Here is a 23,498-nt window from a genome sequence, read left to right as displayed (position 1 = left end):
ACACCTTAGCTATCTAGTTTGAAGAGGGCTTATTTTACTAAGTGTTGAATCTTGTCAAAGCTAATTTCTAAGATCGGTGACCACTTGACTTTCCTTCCTCTGGTTTTATGGTGAGTCACATTGTTCAATGTTTTCTGTCAATTGCGCTTGCCATGACCAAACTCTATTTAGTCGTGGGCATTACTCATTTTTATGCTCTATTGCTCTGGTTTGCTAACATCTACTAATGCTTTGTTGATTTCGTGAGATATACCCATCAGATATTTCTACTAATTCCTTTGTCCAGATTGTTATCAAAGTAAAACTGATTCCATGAAGTGAGTTTGGAAATGTTCTCTTCATTTTCTATAGTAATTGGCATAGAGTTAGTTCTATCTCTTGATTAACCCTTGGTGAACTACACAGGTGGGAGGCTGCACAGTGTGGCCTCTGCTTCTTTTGGTGTTTATCGCAGGGCACAATTAACACCAAACCCTCCTTTGCTCTTAGAAGTGTCTGAATATGCTCTAGAAATTACATAGCCACTGTTCATACTATATAATCTCAAAAAATTATAAGTAAAAGGAAAAATAGATATCCATTTGTCCTTAAGGCAATTTTTCTTATTGTTTAAAAAATAGGAAAATAATTTTTTAGAAAGCAGGTGAACTGCAAATCATGGCTGTGTAAAGGAGGTGGGGTTGCAATTCAATTTCCTCATTACTTTCCCAAGTGCTCTGTAGATGTTAATTTCTGATTTAAAGTTATATAAATAAAAGTACATATACAATGTCTTCCCAATTAGAGAAGAAGTTTTGCATTGACTCTTTAGTTATATCACATAAAGCTTACTTTGGTGGACCTAACCATTCTAATACAGGTCTGATGTTTAAAATACATTTTCAGTTAGCTTCTATAAAAAAAACACAATAAGAAAACAGAAGGGCTGCAGCAAAGCCGTCTGCAGTCAGTCTTAAAATTCTCATTCCAGTGATGAAAATAAGCAGTTATAAAAAGTATTTAAAGCACTGTTTAGTTAAAATGAGAATAATAAAAATACCATAGAGAAGAAATGTGATTGTTACTTCATGGTCTCACCATAGAATAAGGAATCACTTATCATGGACGCATATCTACAGGATCATTCATTATGGACACATATCTAAGAAGTTGGTGCTAGGATTAACATTTCTGAGTAAGGAAACTGAGTCTGATGGAATTATTTTCAAAGATCTCACAGATATTAGCAGAACTAGAGTTCAAAACCAAGATTTCTGGCTCCAGGGCCAGCACTCCAGGACTGCATGTTCAAGTATCTCTCATGGCCAAGGACATGTGTCTGTCCTATATTGAGGGTAGAATATATACAGTTTAATTTCAAATAAATAAATAAGACGATGTTTGTGTTGCGGAATAGTTTAATTTTTTTCAAGACTATAACTTTTAACAAGTCAGCTAACTGTGGAAAACCATCAAATTATTTAAGGAGTAAAGTCATTTTGCTATAAAAAGGCTTCTTACTGTGTATATTGGCTTCCACTGGATAGTTCAAATGCTAATGAAACCTGTGAAAGCTTTCTTGTCGCTTGTTATGAGATTTCTTCTTCCTCACAGATTCTTGGGCATTCTGATGAAAACAGAAGTTCTCATCATTGGAATTAGTCCCTTAGAAAGTACGGTTGTGACATGAAGTTAACAGAAGCCAAATGTTTTCTCAAGTAAATTTACTGACTACATCTGCCACCTCAATACCACCTAATCCACATTGTTGTCTATGCTTTCACAGTACGGTAACTTGTGGCTTAGGAGACTTCTTATCCTAAACTGCTATGTGATTTATCCTTGCTAACAATAAAAACGTCTTAGTGCTTCTACAAGCAATTGCTAGAAACTTCCTACTGGATACATGAGAACTTCATGAGGGAAATGAAAGATGTTAATTTTCAATCTAATGTAGAGTCATCATTCATGTGAATGATTTATACTATTGACATGAATTGTGATTTAAAAAAAAAATGTAGTTCTGGGAAATATACTGCACCACTCTACACCATACCATCATCCCCAACTCTGTGCTTTTAAATAAGAAAGCTCCATGTAAAATATCAGCATGTATGGTTATATGGGTATGACTAAAATAGTCTTATACTGGTTTTTTTTCATGAAATATATGTTAGCCCAAGTTTTAATTTAAATAAGCTTCATATGGTCAGTTTTTAATACTAAGGGAAATGTTCTATCACTGTGAGTTTTCAAGTTGTACAAAATTGTGACAGAAACAATAAAGAAGCAAATTGCTGATCAGAGTGAAAAATAAGATGCCATGTATTGCCCACCTATGGACAGAAGACCAAGGAAGGCCCATGCTTCAAAGCGTCCCATGACTAGAAAGTTCGGGTTTTCAGTCTTTTTCTTTATTAGCAGTGACCTTTCCCCTCAGTTTACTGAGACAGAGCCTTGCTATGTAGCCTGTAATAACCTTGAGTTCACAATCCTCCTGTCTCACCCCACACATGAGTGTTACAGGAGTGCACCTCTACTCTGAGCTGGAAGTGATATTTTGAGATATTTTCAGGTTCCTTACATTTATATGTATTTGCAGCTGTTCCTTCCTCCAAAATCATAATCAATTCCTTCTTACAATATCAACGGACAGTGGTTAGGTCTCATTAGAAATATGGTTAATGTCTTTGCCACTGCCAGGAAATATTCAGTAGGCTTACAGGCTCCAATATATGGAAAGGAAGGCATGAAGATCAGTCACTATTCACTTCAGGTGAAGTTTTCTGTAGAGTCAAGGCCACACATTTAAGGCAAAAGCTCAAAGCCTTCTAAGTGCAGTTCCCTGCAGATGTTCTCAGATGTTTATTCCCAGCACTGTACCATGAACTCACTCTGAACTCAGTGTCTGTCTGTCTGTCTGTCTGTCTGTCTTGGATCTATACTCTAAAACCCATATTATCTCCCCTATCCCCTTTCCTGTTTTCATGAATCTCACTTTCCCAAAGAATAAAGTTACAGAAATATCTTCTGAAAAGCTATACACAAAAACAAACCCAGTCTAAGATCCAAGCGGGAGCAAGATAGTGCAGAATAAAGTGACCATTACAAAGTTAGTGCCCTGAGAATGTGTAGAGTCGCTGGCCAAGTCAATATCGAACTATTGTGTGTAAAGTTGCACCCAGGTTTGGTCTCACAAGTCAGTAACACCCAGGGTTAGTAAGACGTCAGCAAGAAGATTGATTGGAGTTTGAAACAAGCTTGAGCTATATAGTGAAATAAAAACCAGTCTGAGATATATAGTCAAACACTTTCTGTCTCAAAAGCAGAGTAGGAGACAGAGCACTGGCTCAGTGAGTAAAGCATTTGACCAACAAGTCTGGCATCTTGACTTCAATCCCCAGATCTCACTTAAAAACAGAAGGAAAGATCAAATTTGTCCTCGGACATCCACACACTGTGGCATGCCCCTCCATAAGAAATAATAACAGTTTTCAACTTAATGAAATACTAAATTTAAATTGTTTTGGAAAAGTTTTTAGTATGAATAAAAAAAGAAAAAGCAGAAGGCCTGAAAGTGGCAGAGAGACTGTTAGGGTCTGGTAAGAGAGGAGGAGTAGGAGAGTGAACAAAAATCTGTAGATAATAGTTACATGTGGGGAGAAGTTCCTGTGGAGCTGCCAATCTGCATATTCAGCGTGCTAATAAAAAAGTAATAAAAGGAAATTATTTCTGAGAAGGGAATTCTGTGTTTAGTTTGGGTTGACACAAAGCAGGTGTTAGAGTGAATGTAGGCAGAATATGCTGGCAACAGTCCCAGGAAATGCATGTTGAGCTTTTAAGATCTCCACTGGACGCCGTCTCATGGGGATGCTTCAAGGGCATCAAATTCTACAGAGCTGTAGACAAGGCAGATGAGGAAGCTATTTCACTCCTGCTCCACAGTAGCTAAGAATTGCTCTTAGGATATTCTAAGGCCCTGGCTGAAGACACCATCCTGCAGAGGACTGTACAGAAAGCCACAGGCTGTGAGTCAAGGTAGAGATGTATGAGATGTTTTCCACAGAGGATGAAAATCAAAATCTGACTGTAATTGGTCACTGAAATTATCATTGTATTAATAAGAAATAAAATATACAAATATTTTATATTACCAAGTTTATAAAAAGTGATATGAAAAAGAAAAACTGATGAGAACAGGAGTCAAGAAGCATATAGAGAGGGGCTGGACAGAAGCTCAGCTTTAAGAGTATTGGTTGCCCTGGCAGATGGCCCAAGTGTGGTTCTCAGTAACTACCATCTTTAACTCTAGTTTTATGGTATAAAATGCCCTCTTCTGGTCTCCTAAGGCACTGAATTCAAATAGTATACAGATATATTTGCAGACAAAATACCTACACTTATTTTGAATAAAGAAAGACAAGGATAAAGAAAATGAAGCTTGTATAGAGACACTTTGTGTTATAAGTGAATGGAGCTATGAATGAATTTCGCTATCCTTGCAACATTTAAAAATTCATTCCAAACAACTCATTATTATTCCTTTCAGGAAGGGAACTTACGGGGCCCCTAGTGAAGGAACATTGGGATATGTATTCAAATGACTTCACAGAAGCAACATTTTATGACCACAAAAATAAAATAACTACCCTTCATTTACAAGAGAATGCTAAACAATCTATGTTGTATCTGAATAAGGACATGGCATTCTAAGACAATAAACAGTTACTATCCAAATGAATAAATATGAAAAATATAAATCTATCTTTAAAGCCTCAGTAAATATAAACAGTATGATTTGATATATATAACTTGCTAAAAACACAAACAGTTTTATTTGTTTTAGGGAGTCAAGCAGTTACATAGTAAAAGTCTTAAAAACTAAAATCAATGAGTATTTAAGAATTTGTAAGCTAGGCCAGGAATGAGGGTGTATGCCTCAGAACTTGGAAGGGAGATGCAGGTGTGAGTTCAAGGCCAGCCTGGTCTACATAGAGAGTTCCAGGTCAGTCAAAGCTACACAGTAGACAGACAAACTGGAAGATGCATTCAGGAAAAGGCACAGGTGGCATCCACAGTACTAGCTGTTTCTTTATTCTGTTGGGTTTGAAACCCACATGTCATGTTCCCGCAGTGTGATGGGAATGCAATAGAAGTAAAGGGAATGTCTGTCAGTGATGACAACAGTTGACAGGCAGCTTGGGATGCAGAGTAGAGGGCAGAGGAGGCTTGGTGACCACAGGCCAAAAACATTGGAGTAGTAGACATCAGTGAGTACAGGCATCATGTTCTCATGATATCGGCAGGAAAGAAGGTTAAGAGATGAGGAAAGACAACTTAGAAATATTTATAGAACAACGAAGTCCAGACTAGACTATAAAGACATTAAAGTGTTTATAGAGTACAGTCATAGGAAAATTCCAATATTGTTTCAAGGAAAAGACTCCTGAGGAATATTTTAATTAAGCAAAAAAAAATGATTTAATGTTTCAAGTAATAATTTCATCCTATTTCTAAAATTTCATTAAAGGTTATTTCTCACTTTTTAATGTCACTTACATCCATTATGATTCTGCTAAAAAATATGCCCAATGTTCTTGCTTATCTTTAACTAACAGGACTTAGCCCAGTTTTGCATTTATACACACAGATTAATCTGGCATTGGAGGAACTATAGGAGTGGAAGTCAGCTCAGTCCCTCTTCACATGAGGCAGGCTACACCATCCTAATGATAAACTGTGAGAAATGTTAATGACTAACTGAATTAGTTGTGTGTCAGTAAGTCCTTGTGTAACTTGATGTGACTGTTCTAATAGGAAAGGCCTGTTCATCTTAAAGTTGCATGGTCATTCAGCTGAGATTTCCATAAGAACGTCTTGATTGGTGCAATAGGTGCAGCTGCCATGGAGTGGACCGGCCTCAGTTGGCCTTTCTCAATCCGTGGGAAGTTAAGGTTCTGGACAGGTGGGCATGGAGTTGGTGACAAAAAGGGCAACAAACAGACATGGACACAGACACAAGGGAGTGTGTATCTGAATGTATTTTCTCAAAGCAAGCACCAGTCTTTTAATACAGACAAAAAACAAGAAGGCTAGGCGAATACATTTGCCAAGGTACGCTGGTTCTTAACACAAAACAAAGAAAATGCATACATAAAAAGATGATGGGAGCCAGGCTGTGTTTACAACTGAGAATAGGAACAACTCTTAATTAAGATAAGCTAAACACAGGAGCCAGGTGACAACTCTGATGCAATGCTAGTCTAATGTTAAACCCACCACCAGAGGTCCTTTAGTAAATACCTGATTATGCTATTCCTCTGGGCCTAGTGAAAAACCTGAACCAGGGGAATTCCATTCTACTAACCCGTTCATGAATAATATTACAACCCACCTATTTCCTAGGCCATTGTGTATTCCTATGTATGGGTGTGACTTGGCTATTGTTCTAAGTAATTACTATGTAGACTAGCCCTGAGTTTTTCTAGCTCTATTCAAGTAAATTGTAATGCCTAAACATTGGAACACTGGCAGAGGCTTAGCTATATGTCAAAATCAATCCTTAAAGGCACCTATAATAAAACAATACTGAAAGAGAGCACACGGATCCATACCCCAGACTTACGCGGGGACAGGTTTTACATGTATGAGATATGGGAATGCCAAGATTCCAGGAGGCTAAGTTTCCATGAAACTCTTTGTCTCATGACTGCTTCCAGGCTTTTAGGCCTGTCAAGCAGACTTCACTGGAATGGATGTAGCATGCAACCAACAGTTTGAGATTCTGCTCTCCATGATAGCAATTTCAGCTCTAGGTAGGAGCATTGGAGAGGGGATCATATATTTTAATAACAAGTAAAAGTTTTAAAACCTCCAGCTGTAAAATTATATGCACCATAAATTCTTCCATTACTGACACCAAAGAAAAGTTTGAAGACATATTTCATTTCCCTTTTTCTTTCTCTAAGATATATTCTATTTCTATAGCAACATTGATGTAGTAACTAACACTTTAACTCCTTTTTAGACTACCCGATGGCTTCACGCAGCTTCTTAACCTGACCCAGCTCTACCTGAATGACGCATTCCTCGAATTTCTTCCAGCTAATTTTGGAAGGTAAGAATAAGAGATATTACTTGTATAATCTCATTTTGCTTCTGCCAAGTGCTTCACCAGTACATGAATGACAGAGCTGATTATAGTTGGGTCTCATTAGTATACAATAAATGTTAATTAAATGTTCTATAATAATTAACATAAAATTAGGATTCTCACATAATATTATCATAAAATAATTTTAGGTGAGTTAAAATTAAATATAAAAAAATGTCCCAGATAATATGAGCAAATGCAGGCACCTGTTCATGGCTCTTGGGTTGCAAAATTCCTTCATAGTCAAGGAAGCCAAGGAGAGCATTGTAAATATATAGACAATCTTGGCCAGCAAAATGAATAAAATAAATCATTAAACATAAAATAAATAAAAATTGTTTTCATTGTCTATGAAAACAAATAACATCCTTAATATATAAAGTCCTTACAAATGAGGGTGAATACTAGGAAGTATATGGGTGGCTACACAGGCAACTTGTAATAAAATATAAATAGATAGTGAATACAGGAGAAATGTCTGACTCTACAAATATCCAATACAATACAAATTAAAGTGACAACAAGAGACTTCATTTGTCCTAGCTTCTGAAACCAACATATGTGCCTGAGGGTAGTGATACATGCTTAAAGAACTTCAAAAATAGTAATGCTATCACCTTAAAATTTATTACTAGAAATGTCTCATGCCATTTGGATTTTGTAGACAAGTAAATTTTTCACTGTTGACAAAATGAAGACTAAGAAATCACATCTCTGCCTAGGAACTTGACTGTCTCTGATGTGATGCTCCTATGTAACAATACTGTGCAGAAATGGGTGATCATGTATGAAACCCTAATAAAGCTGGGGAGGTTTATCTAGCAAAGTATATAAACTATTTTTCCAATATAAATACATAAGAGAAAAGTCTAAAATTCTAGGTGACTTTGATTTTCATTCGTATTTTGTTTCATACCTTCAAAGGTATTTTCTTATAGAACATTATATATCATAAAGACCAAAGTCATTCTAACATCATTGTCAGCTTTTGTTGATCATTTTTTAATTGTGAAAATGATTAACTGGGTTTTATTCAGCACCTGCCTCTTGACAGAGGTAAGGAGGACATCAGGTAGCATGATAAAGTCAACTTACACACAGTGTTCCCCCCTTAAATGCTGAAAATGTCCCAGACTCCTTCATTTCTGTAGTTGAAGATGTCACAGTATCCTAAACCATACACATGAGGGAAATTACAAGTCAATGTCTTGTGAAAGTGTTTCCCCAGCTCCATCTACCCTTGTAGACTAGAATTATCCTTTGAATATCAACTATAGCACATTGTTCTTTAAAATGAACAAAGCATAAAATATTTATGACACCCTAAGACACTTTTTGTCTTGGTTTTTTTTTTTGTCATTCATCTTTAAGTAGTTTTAAAATGAGCATGAGGTTTATGCTAAGAGGACATATAATACCAATACTAAAGCTACGTTGAATTAGAATTTAAGTTTTATGTAAGTTGCCAAAATACACTATTTTTAATAACATGTTTGCTTAAAATAATTTATAATCTAAGCAATTTTTCAAGTTCAACTACTAGGTATTTTGACAAAATAATGCTCAAATTTTCTTCTAGCCTCAAACTTCGTATATTTAAAAGACAGAGTAGACTTCACTATATTGTCAATACTACCTCAGCCACTGGGATGTGAGGTTTTCTGATACCTAAGACACTCTAGTGACTGGAGCTTTTGCACACTGAAGCATGTTATTTAATAAAGACTTAAAGTTAAATTGAGGACTAGAGAGAAGAAAAAGGAAAGAGGCCTAGATAAATACCTAAAAGCACATTAAAGATAGATGACAAATGAAGTCATTTAAATAGATTGTCCTTCAAAATTAAGATTTTGGAAAATCCAAAAAGCATTGCTGTATCCCAATGAGCATAACACCTGAAATTATTGAAGATACTCAATAATCTAATGAACAAACAGACTTATTAAATGTAAAAGTAAATGTACTTCTATGAAACATTAGAAACTTGGAAGGCTAGAATTCAAAGATATAATCAAATATTTTTAGTTTTAGCATTTGCCATTGGCCAGGGGTGAAGCAACCCTGCACATTATCAGTTTATGTATTTATTTAAAATCTGGCACAAGCTCACACATGGTGCATAGTCATACATGCAAGCAAAATACTCATACTCATTAAAATAATAAATAAATATCTGATACCATACTAAAGCAACTGAGTATTTTTGTCTAACTAATAATAGTTTGTTTACTTTGCCATGTAAATGCTTTTATATAGAAACAGTGATGAGTAATTTTTAAAACGCTTCTCTACAGACTTGTCAAATTGCGAATATTGGAGTTAAGAGAAAATCACTTGAAAACTCTACCAAAGTAAGTGACAGCGTCTTTTGCAGGGTCTCTGTTGTGACTTTTCACTGCTAGGAAAATGCCTTTTTGATTTTATTACAGCAGCTTTGCAATTTTGAGTGAATTGTTTAACACATTCTAACTAAAGGCCAACAGTAAACTATAGACTCATATGAAGTAGTAGACTTCCTGCTTTGTAAACCAGCTCTCTGGCAGAGGTTTGCTCATGGCTAAAGAGTCTTGCCACAAGTCTGAACCAACATTTGTGTCATTCTTACAACCAGAGCCAGTTTCCCAGGCTTCAGCCTCCGATGCTTCACACCCCAGGTTAAACTGTGAATTGAGACAGTTTACAGTTGTACATCAAAGCCAGAAACATTTAAAGGAAAAAAGAATTAAATTAAAGTGGTTTGGCAAGTTAAAAAGAAAAGGTAATGTTCACTTATTCATTTGTTGCTTCTAACCAGTCTTTTTAAAAGCTGGTTTATATAAATATTCAAAACATTCTAAAGCAAAAGCTAATTTTACACAGATTTATAAAATGTTTTGTTTTCCTCTGCTTTCCTTCATTCATGTACAATAACAGGATATGAACTGTACATGAATAATTGTTTTCAAAGATCAAAATGTATTTGCGATTTTTTTTTCTTGCTCAGGTAAAATGATGTGCTTTGTCTGGGTGGTGGTTCAATGTATATCTTGTTACTCTTATTGCTTTACTTCATTTCTGCAAGGCAGCAAGTATATCAATTTATTTCCAAACGTTCAACAAGGTTCAAACATATTACTCTGCCAGATTAAAACTTAATCTTAATTTTTCCTTTCAAAATATATTCCTTCAGCAAATGAGGCTAAATATACTGGTCAATTAACTTAAGTGCAAGTGTGTGTTATGTAATTCATGAACTTTTCATCACTGCTACACAGTGCATGGTTATGATGAGGAGTCCCAGCCATGGTCTGGAATCCACTTAGACAGATACATGGAGAAGCATGTGTGTGATTCTCCCTATGTGGCAGTTAAGAAGAAAGTTTCAAAAGAGTGTTCCACATTACAGCGTCCTGTGTATAAGCAATACCTTTCCTGGACCAGAGTCCTAGACAGGTAGAAATGGGCTAGTGTGTATTCAGTGTTGGTCTCCTATACAGAAAGCTACTGCTGCTGTTTCGTCTGGGTGACTTTTGTTTGTCACCTTGAAAACTGAAACACAGCCAGGTGGGACATGAACCAAGAGGGAAGAGCAATGATTGCTGACATCTGACTGTATGCATTCAGTTCTGGGAGAATACCCTGAGAGTACAGAGGGGAAGGGACAGCCTCCTCATATAAAGATTTCAGCTTGAACTATAAAATAAACCCAACGTAAGTTCTAAGAATTTTAGTACTTTTGATGTAAGTCATAATATGTAAGGTATAACCTAACATCAATTTAAAATATGGACTTCATAGGCAATGAGTAACAGTACTCTTGATATGTGGGTATTCTATGGGTTTTCAGAATACCGCCTGTATTAAGAAGTTGAACAATGTACCTGCGCTGATTGGGAATGTAAGTCATTGTCAAGTCTCTCAGTGAAGGGTACTGAGTGTCTTTGGTAGACCGCTATACATGTCACAGCTATAACTTTTATATTTAAGAAACATTTTAGAGCTATTTGCCATTCAGAATGTTTGTTTTATTCTGTGTCAACAAAAATCTAAGAAGCAATATATAGACAGAGAATGTATGGTGCTTTACTTTAGTTTTGACATCTATGGAGTGAAAATCACGTAAAGACATTCTGTTGAGTAAAGTAAACCCTGTTTCCACATATAGCCATCTATTCAATCACCATCTGGACCTATAACTTAGAAGTACATGAGAGCTTTGTACATTCCTTTAGTTTGCTTTTCCAGTGGAAAAAAATGAAATGCAGTTTTCAAAAACTATTTTAGTTTCAACATATCTTCTTAGAGAATTGAGAGCTTGTGGTTTCCTTGGAGATACAAACAAGCTGGAGAATGTTGGTGGGCCTTTACTTTTTGTTTGTTTGGTAAGTTGGTTGGTTGGCCGTATTTTGTCTACAGGCTACAAATGCCATGAAAGAAATGCCAAAGTATATAAGAACTGTGATAAGTAACATTTGAATATATTCCTGTGTTAATGTGATGGGCTATATATGTGGGGAACCTAGGATCTGTGTCTTGGTTTAAAAATGCAAGCATAGGCAGTCCATCTCCACACAATGTCCTCTGTGACTATTCTCTAGGAGTATCAAATGGTAGTGATAGTTAGGCCCTCAGATATCTACTTATAAACTCACTGAAATTTGTCAAGTCAACTGGATGTGGTGACAGAAGACACCAAGCGTCCAAAAGGAATGTATAATGCAAAGTAAAAATCTTGAGATGCAGTAATACCACTTCTTAAAGCACAATTATTCTTTTAACTGAGTGTTCTGGGTGGTAATCTGAAAGGGTGGGACTTAGTTATTCAGAGGAATGTTAGGTATGAAGGGAAACCTGCTCTGTTTGCCTCATTTTGTTTAGTTTATTGGCCTGTCTGTCCCTTCCTTTTAGTTGGGTGTCAGAATTGAAAGGGTGGTTCCTGGCTGGTTCATCTCAGAAGATGAGACCCCCAACTGTTAATAGGGTTACAGCTTCCTAGAGCCTTCTGTCTAGAATATGCTTCTGTGCTTTCTAAGGTGCTGGCTGTGGGAGAGAGGCTTTAGTCTTTTTTACATATATAAGGCTACTTACTCTCAAGTGGCCCTCAGAAGTGAGAAGTGGGGGGTGGGGTGGGGGATGACTAGGAAGAATAGAAGAAAAGGGTAGGGGAAACCTTGCTGGGTTTTTTTTATATATATAATTTGATTAAATCTTATTCTAAATTGTTACTTTTAAAGATCATATCTAAGGATAAAAGCATGATCAATACAAAGCAAGTTACCAGTTTTGTTTCTAAAAACTTATGGACACAGGGATCAAGGGAAATTTTACATGTATAAAGATCCCCAAGTACAAAAGCCACCATGTTTCAATTGAAAAGGATCTGTATGTTTGTGCTATGTACATGTTTTATATTTTACATATAAATAATGTCTATAGGACAACCAGTGGTGGCACACACCTTTAATCCCAGCACTTGGGAGGCAGAGGCAGGTGGATCTCTATGAGTTCGAGGCCAACCTGGTCTACAGAGTGAGTTCCTGGACAGCCAGGGCTATACAGAGAAACCCTGTCTCAACCCCCCTCCAAAAAAAATAGTGTCTATATTCATAATTATCACTCAGATTTCTAAAGCACTCATTTCCTAGTAACATGTTGTTCGTTAAAGTCCATAGAATGATTTATTGCAGGTTTCAAATGAGTGAGTTTATACAGCATTCAGCAAAGCCAAAATAAAAAAATAAATAATGGCAGGCAGCAGGCAAACAGAAGCAGCAGATGACAGGAGCGGCAGACAGAAACCGCAAACAGAAGTAAAAGCCATCAAATCAGGCACTTAGAACATCCAGTGGAAATACAGAGAGAAATCAAAGGTAACCGTGAAACCAGAAGCTTACAGCATCCCACAGAAATAGACAGAAGAACAAAGTTTCTCCATTGATGATCTTCCTCCTTCCCCTTCCCAGTGCCAGAGTTTCTATAACCTGACTGCTCTCACGGGTGCCATGTTTTTAACTGAGCTAATTTCTGTTCTCCCCTATTCCTGTCACTGAAGCAAGGAGCCAACCAGCCACAGGACTGGAAGTCTGGGTGGATGCTTGAGTCTGAGACAAGGATGGCCTCCTCACCCCAGTGTTCTTCCGACAAACTTATGTAGCATAAGACAATTCACTAACGTAATGTATATTACATGTACTTAATTTTCATGGAAGATCTTTTATTCTTCTTTACTAAGGCTAGTCTATTGACAGATTTTCCTGGAGTACCATGTTCTTCCTATCAATGTCAACAGAAAAAAAAAATAAAAAGCTCAGAAGCAAGTATGCATTCTGATCAGGGAAATAGGACCACAGCCTCTTTTCCTCTCTGATCAGTGTGATGGATGGTACTCAACCTCCATTTCAGTAAAATACTTTAATGGGTTTTCTAGTGCTTTACAGGGGGAAAAAAATGCCCTTGTCAGGCACAGCTTCCTGAATGTCTTCTTGGTGTTTCTATCAATTCTGATTTTTCTATCTGTAATTTATAGTCATATATTTGTGTTTTATAATTATATTAGCTCAAATTCTTATAAATCTTCAATGCATCATGGTGTTGCTGTGCATAGTGTCATCTCATTCTGAGTTTTCTTTATGGATCAGGCATGGTGACAAGCTAGCTTCCCAAGGGAAACCATGTCAGTTCCTCTGGCCTTAGAGAGTGGCACATTTTCTCACATTTTCTCACCTGGTGGCTGACATTTTGCACATAACAACAGCTAATAAACTATAATGTAGTGTAAGTGTACAATTTTAGGCTATCCTCTAAAACATAAAACATGAACTCTCAATAGACTCATGGAAAGAAAGATTATGAGCTATTCCATGAACTAGTTTAATTAAGATTTCAGACTACTAAGGGAATGGTAGGAACATGTACAGTAGAGGCAAAAAAGCAGATAACCTCTGGGAATCTAAATCACTCTGTGCTCTGTGCTCCAGTAAATAGCTGCTCTGAGTCCTGATGCTTTCATTTGCCACGAGATGAAAGCTGCAGGATGATAAAATCATGAAGCCTCAGAAGAGAGCCTAGCTTAGCATCGCACAGAGTGATTAGCCTGAACCCTGAGAAGAGCAGATGTGTGTGAGTGGCCAATTGCTTTACAGAAAAGCAGCCTGCATTGGAGTCAGGCCCTCATGACTTGTTTGAGTTCTTAATCTTCTCTGAACCAGATCACTCTTACTTTAAGGAGGATTTGGTATTACTACCTCTTTAAAACTGAAAACATTGAGTAATTGCTGATGCAAATAATACTTGGAACTTTTATAGTTAAATATTTACAATAGAGTTCATGATATTTAGATGTGTTAAAAATACTACGAGTTATGTGAATTTTTTATTTTATCTTTTAAAAAATCTATCACAAAGGGATTGATACTAATTTTTGTTTCTTTATAGGAAAAATCTTAATAAGATATAGTGATAAATGATAAAATAATTTCCTTATTTGTAGCAATACTTAATATGGACTCATGGACAGTGTCTCCTCCATAAAATATTTTTAAAGTTTATGGAACAAATTATTAAATTTTAAAGATTAACTTTTCCATTTTTTAGCTTGGTGATTTCTTTGGATAAATATTGAACTTAAGTAGCAATGAACATAATAAAAGTTATCAACCCACTCAATATCAGGAAATATGTATAACCAAAGTCTGTGTCCTCACTGTCAAACTCACTCTCCATAGACAGGAAAACCCATGTTAACATGATGCTATCCTCCCCCTTCATGGCTTTGGCATGAATGGAATGTGTGTAACAGCATGCTGTGTACCACATAGTAACATCACCTTGTTCTCAGCATCTTGGGGCAGGAACATACACAGAGAACCTGCATATTAGTTCTGTTACCATGCTTTCGGATGCTAACCCCATGTTAAGAATCACCAGTGTCAGGGCTGGTGAGATGGCTCAGTGGGTAAGAGCACCCGACTGCTCTTCCAAAGGTCCGGAGTTCAAATCCCAGCAACCACATGGTGGCTCATAACCATCCGTAACAAGATCTGACACCCTCTTCTGGAGTGTCTGAAGACAGCTACAGTGTACTTACATATAATAAATAAATAAATCTTAAAAAAAAAAAAAGAATCACCAGTGTCTTCGCTGAAACCTGAGCTTTAGCCTGAGTTCCTGTTCTACTCATCTACAACCAAGTCTCAGATACAGTGTCCTCTCCAGTTCAGGACCAAAAGCATCTTCACCTCTGCATCCTGCACAGAGCACTGCCCACCTTGGAAGTGAGAACTGCACATGCTTTTCCTACCTGTCCACATCAATTTCTGTCACCCCTGAGTACCTTCCCTTCTTGTTGCCTCCTCAAGTTCTTACACACTAGCCTTTGCCTCTAGCATCCCCATCCTCATCACCTGTACCATTGCAATCTGTCTCTCTATTGTTTCCAGAAAGTTCTTTCTAAAATATATCATGACATGTATCAATTTGGAAGTGCACCAACTTTCATAAGATAGCCATGCTGAGGTCCTTTTGAGCTGTTCTGCATGTCCAGATTCATTAGCTTCTAACGCTTTCTTTATGATACAGAGCTAAGTCAATGCAGCTTCCTAGCACTGAGAACTACTCTTGACACATCTTTTTTTTTTTTTTTTGGTCTGAAAAATTCAAAAACGTCCTTCACCCATTGCACTGCTTTGTCATAAACTTCAATCATGAATTCTGTAACCAGGGTGGAAATTTATGTTAGACGGTTTCAAAGCCCTGAAAAACTGATCTTATTGTAGTTTCGTTCGGAGAATGAGATTGCTTAGTTTGTGGTTTCATCATCTTGGTTATAACATCTGATGCTCCTGCTCCATAGCTCTCTGCAAGGGACTGGACACTGAGATGTCATCCCTTTGCAACTTTGTCTTCTAGTAGGCTGAGGAAGAGGTCTCTCCAGGTCCTCCCAAGGCACAGAAAAGAGATAGATTCTTTTTTCAGATCTGTTTTCCTTCATGTTTACAAGGATCTTGTTGCCCATTCTTTGGTTTGTAATTGTAAGAAGGATTCTTCATGATTAAACAACATGCAGCTATCTGTTCCTGGTGCCCAGCAAGCTCAGTAAAAGACATAATCTTCCCAACTCTTGGCAAATTCTCCATTCTTTCACTCGAATCAAGATTATTTCAGGTCTTACCCTATGCAATACACCTCTTTTTTTTCTTTTCTTTTCTCTTCTTTTCAGCTAAAGGTAACTTTATTTTTTTATTTATATATTTATTTTAACTTAATTTTTGTTTTTTAAATTTATTTTTTATACTCCATATTCCATTCCCTGCCCCCCATTCACCCTCTGTCTGTTCCACATCCCACACCTCCTCCCCAACACACCCCATCTCAACGTGGATGCCCCCAACCCCCACCCCACATGATCTTTAAATTCCCTGGGGCCTCCAGTCTCTTGAGGGTTAGGTGCATCATCTCTGAATGAACACAGACCCAGAAATCCTCTACTGTATGTGTTTTGTGGGCCTCATATCAGCTGGTACATGCTGTCTGTTTGGTGGTCCAGTGTTGAGCGATTTCAGGGGTCCAGATTAATTGAGATTGTTGGTCCTCCCATAGGATCATTATTCTCCTCAGCTTCTTTCAGCCTTCCCTAATTCAACAACAGGGGTCAGCTGCTTCTGTCCATTGGTTTGGTGCAAATATCTTTCAGCTGCTTGTTGGGTCTTTCAGAGGGCAGTCATGATAGATCCCTCCATATCCTCAGTAATAGTGTCAGGCCTTGGGACCTCCCCTTGAGCTGTATCCCACTTTGGACCTGTCACTGAAATTTCTTTTCCTCAGGCTCCTCTCCATTTCCATCCCCGTAATTTTTTCAGACAGGAACAATTATGGGTCAGAGGTGTGACTGTGGGATGGCAACCCCATCCCTCACTTGATGCCCTGTCTTCATGCTGGAGCTGGGCTCTATAAGTTCCCTCTCCCTTCTGTTAGGCATTTCATCTCCCTTTGAGTCCAGGGAATCTCTCACCTCCCAGGTCTCTGGTGCATTCTGGGGGGTTATCCCTGACCTCCTATTTCCTGAGGTTGCCTGTTTACATTCTTTTTGCTGACCCTCAGGGCTTCAGTCCTTTTCCCTCACCCAATATCAGATCAAGTTCCCCTCTCCCCCCTACTCCCCACCAACACTATCCACTTTCCCTCCCAGGTCCCTCCCTCCCTCCCTCCCCACTTGTGATTGCTTTCTTCTCTCTCCCAAGTGGGACTGAGGTATCCTCACTTGGACACGTCATTGAGCTTTTTGAGTTCTTTGGACTGTATCCTGAGTATTCTGTACTTTTTTTTTTTTTTTTTTGGCTAATATCCACTCATTAGTGAGTACACACCATGCATGTCATTTTGTGTCTGAGTTACCTCACTCAGGATGATATTTTCTANTTCNATCCATTTGCCTGCAAAACTCAGGAAGTACTAATTCTTAATAGCTGAGTAGTATTCTATTGTGTAAATGAACCACATTTTCTGTAGCCATTCTTCTGTTGTGGGACATCTAGGTTGTTTCAAGCTTCTGGCTATCATGAATAAGGCCACTATGAACATAGTAGAACACATGCCCCTGTGGTATGGTGCAGCATACATCTTTAAAAATCCTTACTTTGTGCTAAACAAATAAAGAAAATTATTTCTAAATTCCTATTGTTTAACATAGTTTATATGGCATTAAAGATCAGAGCTGAGAAATATTTAAAATAAAAATTCGCATAAGATGCTAATTCCATGACTTTGTTTCTCTAAATCATATTTTCTATTTCCTTTTGGTGTAATAAGATTTTTATTTCGTCCTATTATGGCCTTTAGACACTGTGGGATTTGTTTGTCACAACACTTACTCTATTGTCTATTTTATTCAAAATAAAACATGTATTTTGTTTTTAAAATTCACTCAGAAAGGCCCAAATCTTTTCCCCAACTACATTATAATTCTATCTCTTTCTTTTTAAATTTAAACTTTATTTATAGCCTTACTAGGTCTTCTGTTCACATTTACCATTTAATGGCAATCTTTTCTAGCCATAAAATAAATCCTCTATAATGTTATGATCAAGATTGAAAATGAAGTTAATTTGATTGAAAAGCTATAACTATTACCAACCATTAGCTTTTGGATTTATATACATTTTAAAAATATGAGATATAATAATGCATCTTGGCATGTGGATGGATTAAAAAGCAAGAATTGTAGTGTCTTGGAAATGTTCAGGGCACTTTGATAATTTTTATGTTTTAATTACACTAAAATATTAAGGATAATTTTTGGCTACTGCATTTTGCAATGCACTTCTAAATTAAACGTCTCTAATAGCAAACTTTTCATTCTGCTTAAGTGTTTTATGCAATTTCCAAAAGAAAAATAGAATCACAATTCTTACACAAAGACAATATTAAAAGACATGTCTTGAATTATTGCATCCATTTAAATAGATGTACATTTTTGAATACATATTTGATTCATAAAAGGAAGTTCTGATGCCTACATTCTATTTAAGAGAAAATGAATGCAAAGCTTTGCTTTCCCATAGCTTGTACAGCACCATCAAAATCTATATGTGATCACTGCACACGGCAAGGTCAAAACCTATGTGACTATCAAGACCATAAGCCTGTTTTCACCCACTGTTAGCCCTTAACTCTCTGGAAGGAAACTAGGCTGGTGCCTCTCCATCATCCTGATAAACTTTCACTTCATATAATAAGGAAAGTCTATTAGAAATAGCTGTAGTAGCTCATGTACCAGATACTAGTTAGACTCTCTTTTAGGACAGATATAACAGTGGCAAGTAGAAGTCACTCCACATCAGTGACTTTCAACTGTGGTAATGGGAAGCAGACAACAAAATATGACCACTTAAGAAATATACACGGATGCTCTAAAGAAATTGGAAGATTAGAAAATTTTGGTATCTATGAGTTTGGAGAGAGTTTAGCAAACTCTTTTTCAATTTTAGATAAATTGCTCATGGGAGACCTTTGTAAAAAGGTAGAGTTTGTGTTTTGAAATGAGAATGTGAAAGGTGCAATCCAGAGAAGAAGAGAAGTCATGGGGACCACAAATGTGAAGCTCAAGACATTTATACAACATAAGCTTGATGTGTTGAAGAGAAAGCCAGAGTACTTTAAGTGTGGTGAGCTTGGATGAGGAGGTCTAAGAATAGAGGCGAGCAGTGTGCGGAGCAAAACTACAAGAATTTTGTGAGCTGTGTTTCAGAATTAGGATGCATGCTGTTCTTAAGCCACTGAGTCTTTCAGCAAGAGAAATCTGTGGCAGAATGTATCATCTACCAGGACCAGCCAGCTGCTCTGTAGAGTCATGCAAAACTGACTGAAAGAGGGATGCTGTCAGAAAACCACTGCAGCAGAGAATGTTTGCAAATTGTCACTGCAGGTAAGACAGTAGCTCTGAAGATGGTAAGCAGGAAGAAAGGAGTCATGGTGGAATCAAAGGCAGTTTGACAAACACAATACCATAAGAGGAAAAAAACAGAAACTAGAGAGCTTCCCTAGTTCAGGTTAGACATGCTTCGGGGCAGTTTCTGGATATGGAGAAAACTAGAAGAGGAGGAGGTGGATAGAAGCATGGTTTTCTGATGTTGGCAAGATCATCAAGCATAGGCAGTTACAAAAAGCATCTACTCAAGGATGAAGAAATGCAAACCTAAGAGTCATCTGCACACAGCAAAATTTAAAATTAAGGCACTCACTGAAGTTATCAAAGGAGGGAGTATATGATGAGACCCAGAGTTTAGGACATATCATTTTTTATCGTTTGATCATTGAGGAGCAACCTATAAAATACCCTTAAAGTTGGGGACAAAGAGTTAAAAAGAAAAAGCCATACAGGAAGAGCAGCAGAAATCCAGAAAAAGACAACAGACAGGAGTCAGCTGTACCTATCGCTGATGAGAAGTTAAGTAAGACAGGAAGAGAAAGCTGCAGATCAGCCTCAGCTAGATGGGTCATCAATGGATCAATGGAAGCTATTTCAGGAGTGCAGTGTGATCAGCTCTTCAGGGTGGTTGGAAAGTACAGATTAGCAGAAAGCAAGTACAGAGAATTCCTTCAGGTTTAACTACAAAACCAAGCCATGAGGTGTAACTAGACAAGGACAGTCTCATGGAAACTATTGGATCGAAGTGTCCTTACAACCTAATGGGGATGGCCCTGCAGAAAGGAAAAGGGGATGCAGGAGAAAATCAAGGTAGTTGTAAGAACAGAAGCTTCAAGAATAAAAGGAATTAGACACTGTATAAATGAGGGAGTGGTATAAATATATCCCCAAGAAGACTGGAAACTGTACACAGAAGAACCGTAACTTTTTGTTTATTTGTTTATTTATTCATTCATTCATTCATTCATTTTCTTTCTTGCCATATTGGGGTCAGTGGGGGAGTTCCCAAAGAGCTTTTGCTACAAGAAAGCAGGTGCCATGACATGAAGTAAGTACCTCAGTGCATCTAGTCATGCCAAGCAGCTGGGCACGTAGCCAGTGCTTACGTTTTTCAAGACAGTAAGTTAATAGGAAGCTAAGTGCATTAAACAATCTGTCTACCACAAAGGATTTTTGGTCACTGACATCTTAATAATTCAAATATAATTTACATTCTCTTTATCTCACATCAGTTGACAGCCACTACCCAGGCTTTAGGGAGAGCATACCAGATGTTCAGTTTTGTTGCTAATGTTTGTTTTCAAAGGTGTTGGCAATGTCATCAAATGGCTTAACTGCTGCACCAGAGTAGTACATAGAGTTGTTTTCCTTAAGTTAGTTACTCTAATATGCTCAATTTCAATGATGAAAATAAATATCAAGTTTGAGTAGATTCTTAAATTAAAGTTCCTTATAAGATATTTGATGGAACATATTCCAAAATGGGAGTTTCTGTGACACTCTGCAAAATTCAAATGTGTCTGAAAGAAAGACATAGCAAAGCAGGAAAGGGCACTGTGAGGCCCTGTGGCCTCTTCTAGCTTAGGAAGTACACCAGTTAAAACACTTTGGATCAGAAAACCCATAATGCAACTGTAAATTGCTGCTGAAACCTTTTCTATAACGTTCTCTAGCTTGCTGAAATGCTGTGCTGGGAGTGTTGTGAGCCTTTAAGTGACTCATGGCCTGAATGCTATGCTGTAGGCCTGATAAAGCTCATGAGGATTCAGGGTCCATCTAAAACTGTAAACAAAGCCACAGTTGGATGACATTCTGCCGGCTAGGGTTCTCAATACAAATCAATCCCTCCATTTTTCTCTTAATGTATAGTAACTGGCAAAATTATTTTTATTGCCGGTAAATTTTCAGACTGTTGTAGAAAGACCATTTAAAAAGATTTGGTTCCAGATGAAAGAAACAGAGTATCAACACATAGTTAAAGACTATGAATATAAGAATGTCAATATTATTTTACCTTCTAGGAAAGAATTACAGATAACAAAAATGTAAATAAATATTTATTCCTTAGAGCAACAGAGCTAAATAATACAGAGAAGTAAATTTCACAGTAAAGGCATAAAATTTATGAAATAAATTATTGTTGATAAGCAAAGAAGATACAAAATAATGAAAAATATTTCTTACATAATATTTAATATCTCAAATGATATTTCTATTAATGAAGCTCAGAATAAATTTAACTAAATGTTCCTTAAGTTTGCAAAGGCTTTTAATTAGATGAGACAATCTGTGTTCAAGTGAGAAAAAAACAAATGATATATGGCAGCTATGAATTTTTAACACATAATATTAATAGCAGAGGAGTTACTTTAACATACATAAGAAGACAGTACTCAAAGTTCTTGTTATACATAGTCTTATAAAATAAATGATAACAGTAAAAACAATAGGAAGACAAAAGTAGATTTCAGTGCTTCTAAGGAATTAAAGCATGACAATGTTGGTCATTGCAGTCAGTGAGAAAGGGTGAACTATTTAGTAAATACATTTGTCACAGTAAGGAATCCACTTGACACAAAATTCTATTAGATTGCTTCATTGCCATGTTGAAAAGAGTTACCAGGCATATTTTCTACCAAGAAAAGTAAGACTAAGAAAAGTCTATTATCAGAGGGAATCCTGAACAATGATGGTGCAGAGAAGTTATAAACACATGTGAACAAGTTATTGTTGAGGAGGGAAGGAACATATCAGATAATATAATCTATAAACTAATGACTCTATAGCTTCCTGTATTTGTGTGTATTTTGTACACAATTATACAACTGCAGAGAAAAAATGTAGTAGAAAGGTACTTGCTTATGTATTTGGGTCAGCTGAGGGCCTATGAAGAGTGGCAAGTGGATGAAAGACAAACATAAGATATTTGAATTATTTATAACTACTAAAAAATACAAATATGACAAAATTGCACAAACATATCAGTCATTCTTTGATTTTACATACATCCAAAGCATCAAATCATAGAAAGGTTGAAAAAGACTTCTATTGGTGTACTTTAGGTGCAAAAAATATATGAATTTTTATAATCCACTATAGAATTCACATTTTCAGTAGCATCGAAACTTTTCTGTGATGTTCTTTTGATTTATGGAGTAAGTGGATGTCCAAACATTGATCAATGAGCACAACATATCATGGCCTTGTGTCAAATGCCGAATGAGCAAACCATGTGTGATCCAATAATCACTAACAGTTTCTAGGGTGCTTTGGCTCTTAAAATACAGCATATTCAATTTTGAAATCTACTGGACACAAACAATGATTGTACAGGTTCAGATTACAGAAAGCTTACAGTGAAAAGCAGAGAGAAAAACAAAAGTGCTGCCAAAAGATCTGAAACAATGAGTGAACATAATGCCCCCAGGGAGATAGATTTACAAATCTAGAAGGAGCATTGATCTCTAAGAGGAACCTGCTGCCAGGGAGTGGTTTCAGCTACAATAGCCATACCCCAAAGGCAAATAGGGAACTTGGGCTGGCTCCCAGACCACTCTTGCTTTGATGGTTTGCTTCCATGTCTGTATGTAGTGGGACTGGAATTATAGGTGTTCCTGCAGCTTACAGACAAGTTGTAACATCAACTACTAAACACTATCTTTCTGTCTAGAATAACAAAAACCTAGGATAGCAATAACTATTCTCAATAATAAAAGAACCTCTGAGGGAATCACCATGCCTTACCTAAAGCTGTACTACAGAGNAATTGTGATAAAAACTGCATAGTACTGGTACAGCAACAGACAGGTAGATCAATGGAATAGAATTGAAGATCCAGAAATGAATCCACACACCTATGGTCACATGATCTTTGACAAGGGAGCTAAAACCACCCAGTGGAAAAAAGAAAGCATTTTCAACAAATGGTGCTGGCACAACTGGTAGTTATCATGTAGAAGAATG

The 23,498-nt window shown here is 36.9% G+C and overlaps 1 protein-coding gene across 15 annotated transcripts in view; it reads left to right on the top strand.

Annotated features, from left to right (window-relative positions):
* Positions 1-23,498, top strand: part of Lrrc7 (leucine rich repeat containing 7) — a 444,829-nt gene that overhangs the window by 233,549 nt on the left and 187,782 nt on the right. For all 15 annotated transcript variants that reach the window (XM_021197138.2, XM_029537669.1, XM_029537671.1 and 12 more), the window contains 2 exons: positions 7,007-7,096; positions 9,427-9,483. In XM_021197138.2, coding sequence (XP_021052797.1) covers positions 7,007-7,096; positions 9,427-9,483 — 147 coding nt within the window. The remainder of the gene's footprint in view (positions 1-7,006; positions 7,097-9,426; positions 9,484-23,498) is intronic.

This window comes from Mus pahari, chromosome 4 (assembly GCF_900095145.1).
Source record: "Mus pahari chromosome 4, PAHARI_EIJ_v1.1, whole genome shotgun sequence".
NCBI lineage: Eukaryota > Metazoa > Chordata > Mammalia > Rodentia > Muridae > Mus > Mus pahari.
This window is presented reverse-complemented; position numbering and strand designations above follow the sequence as displayed.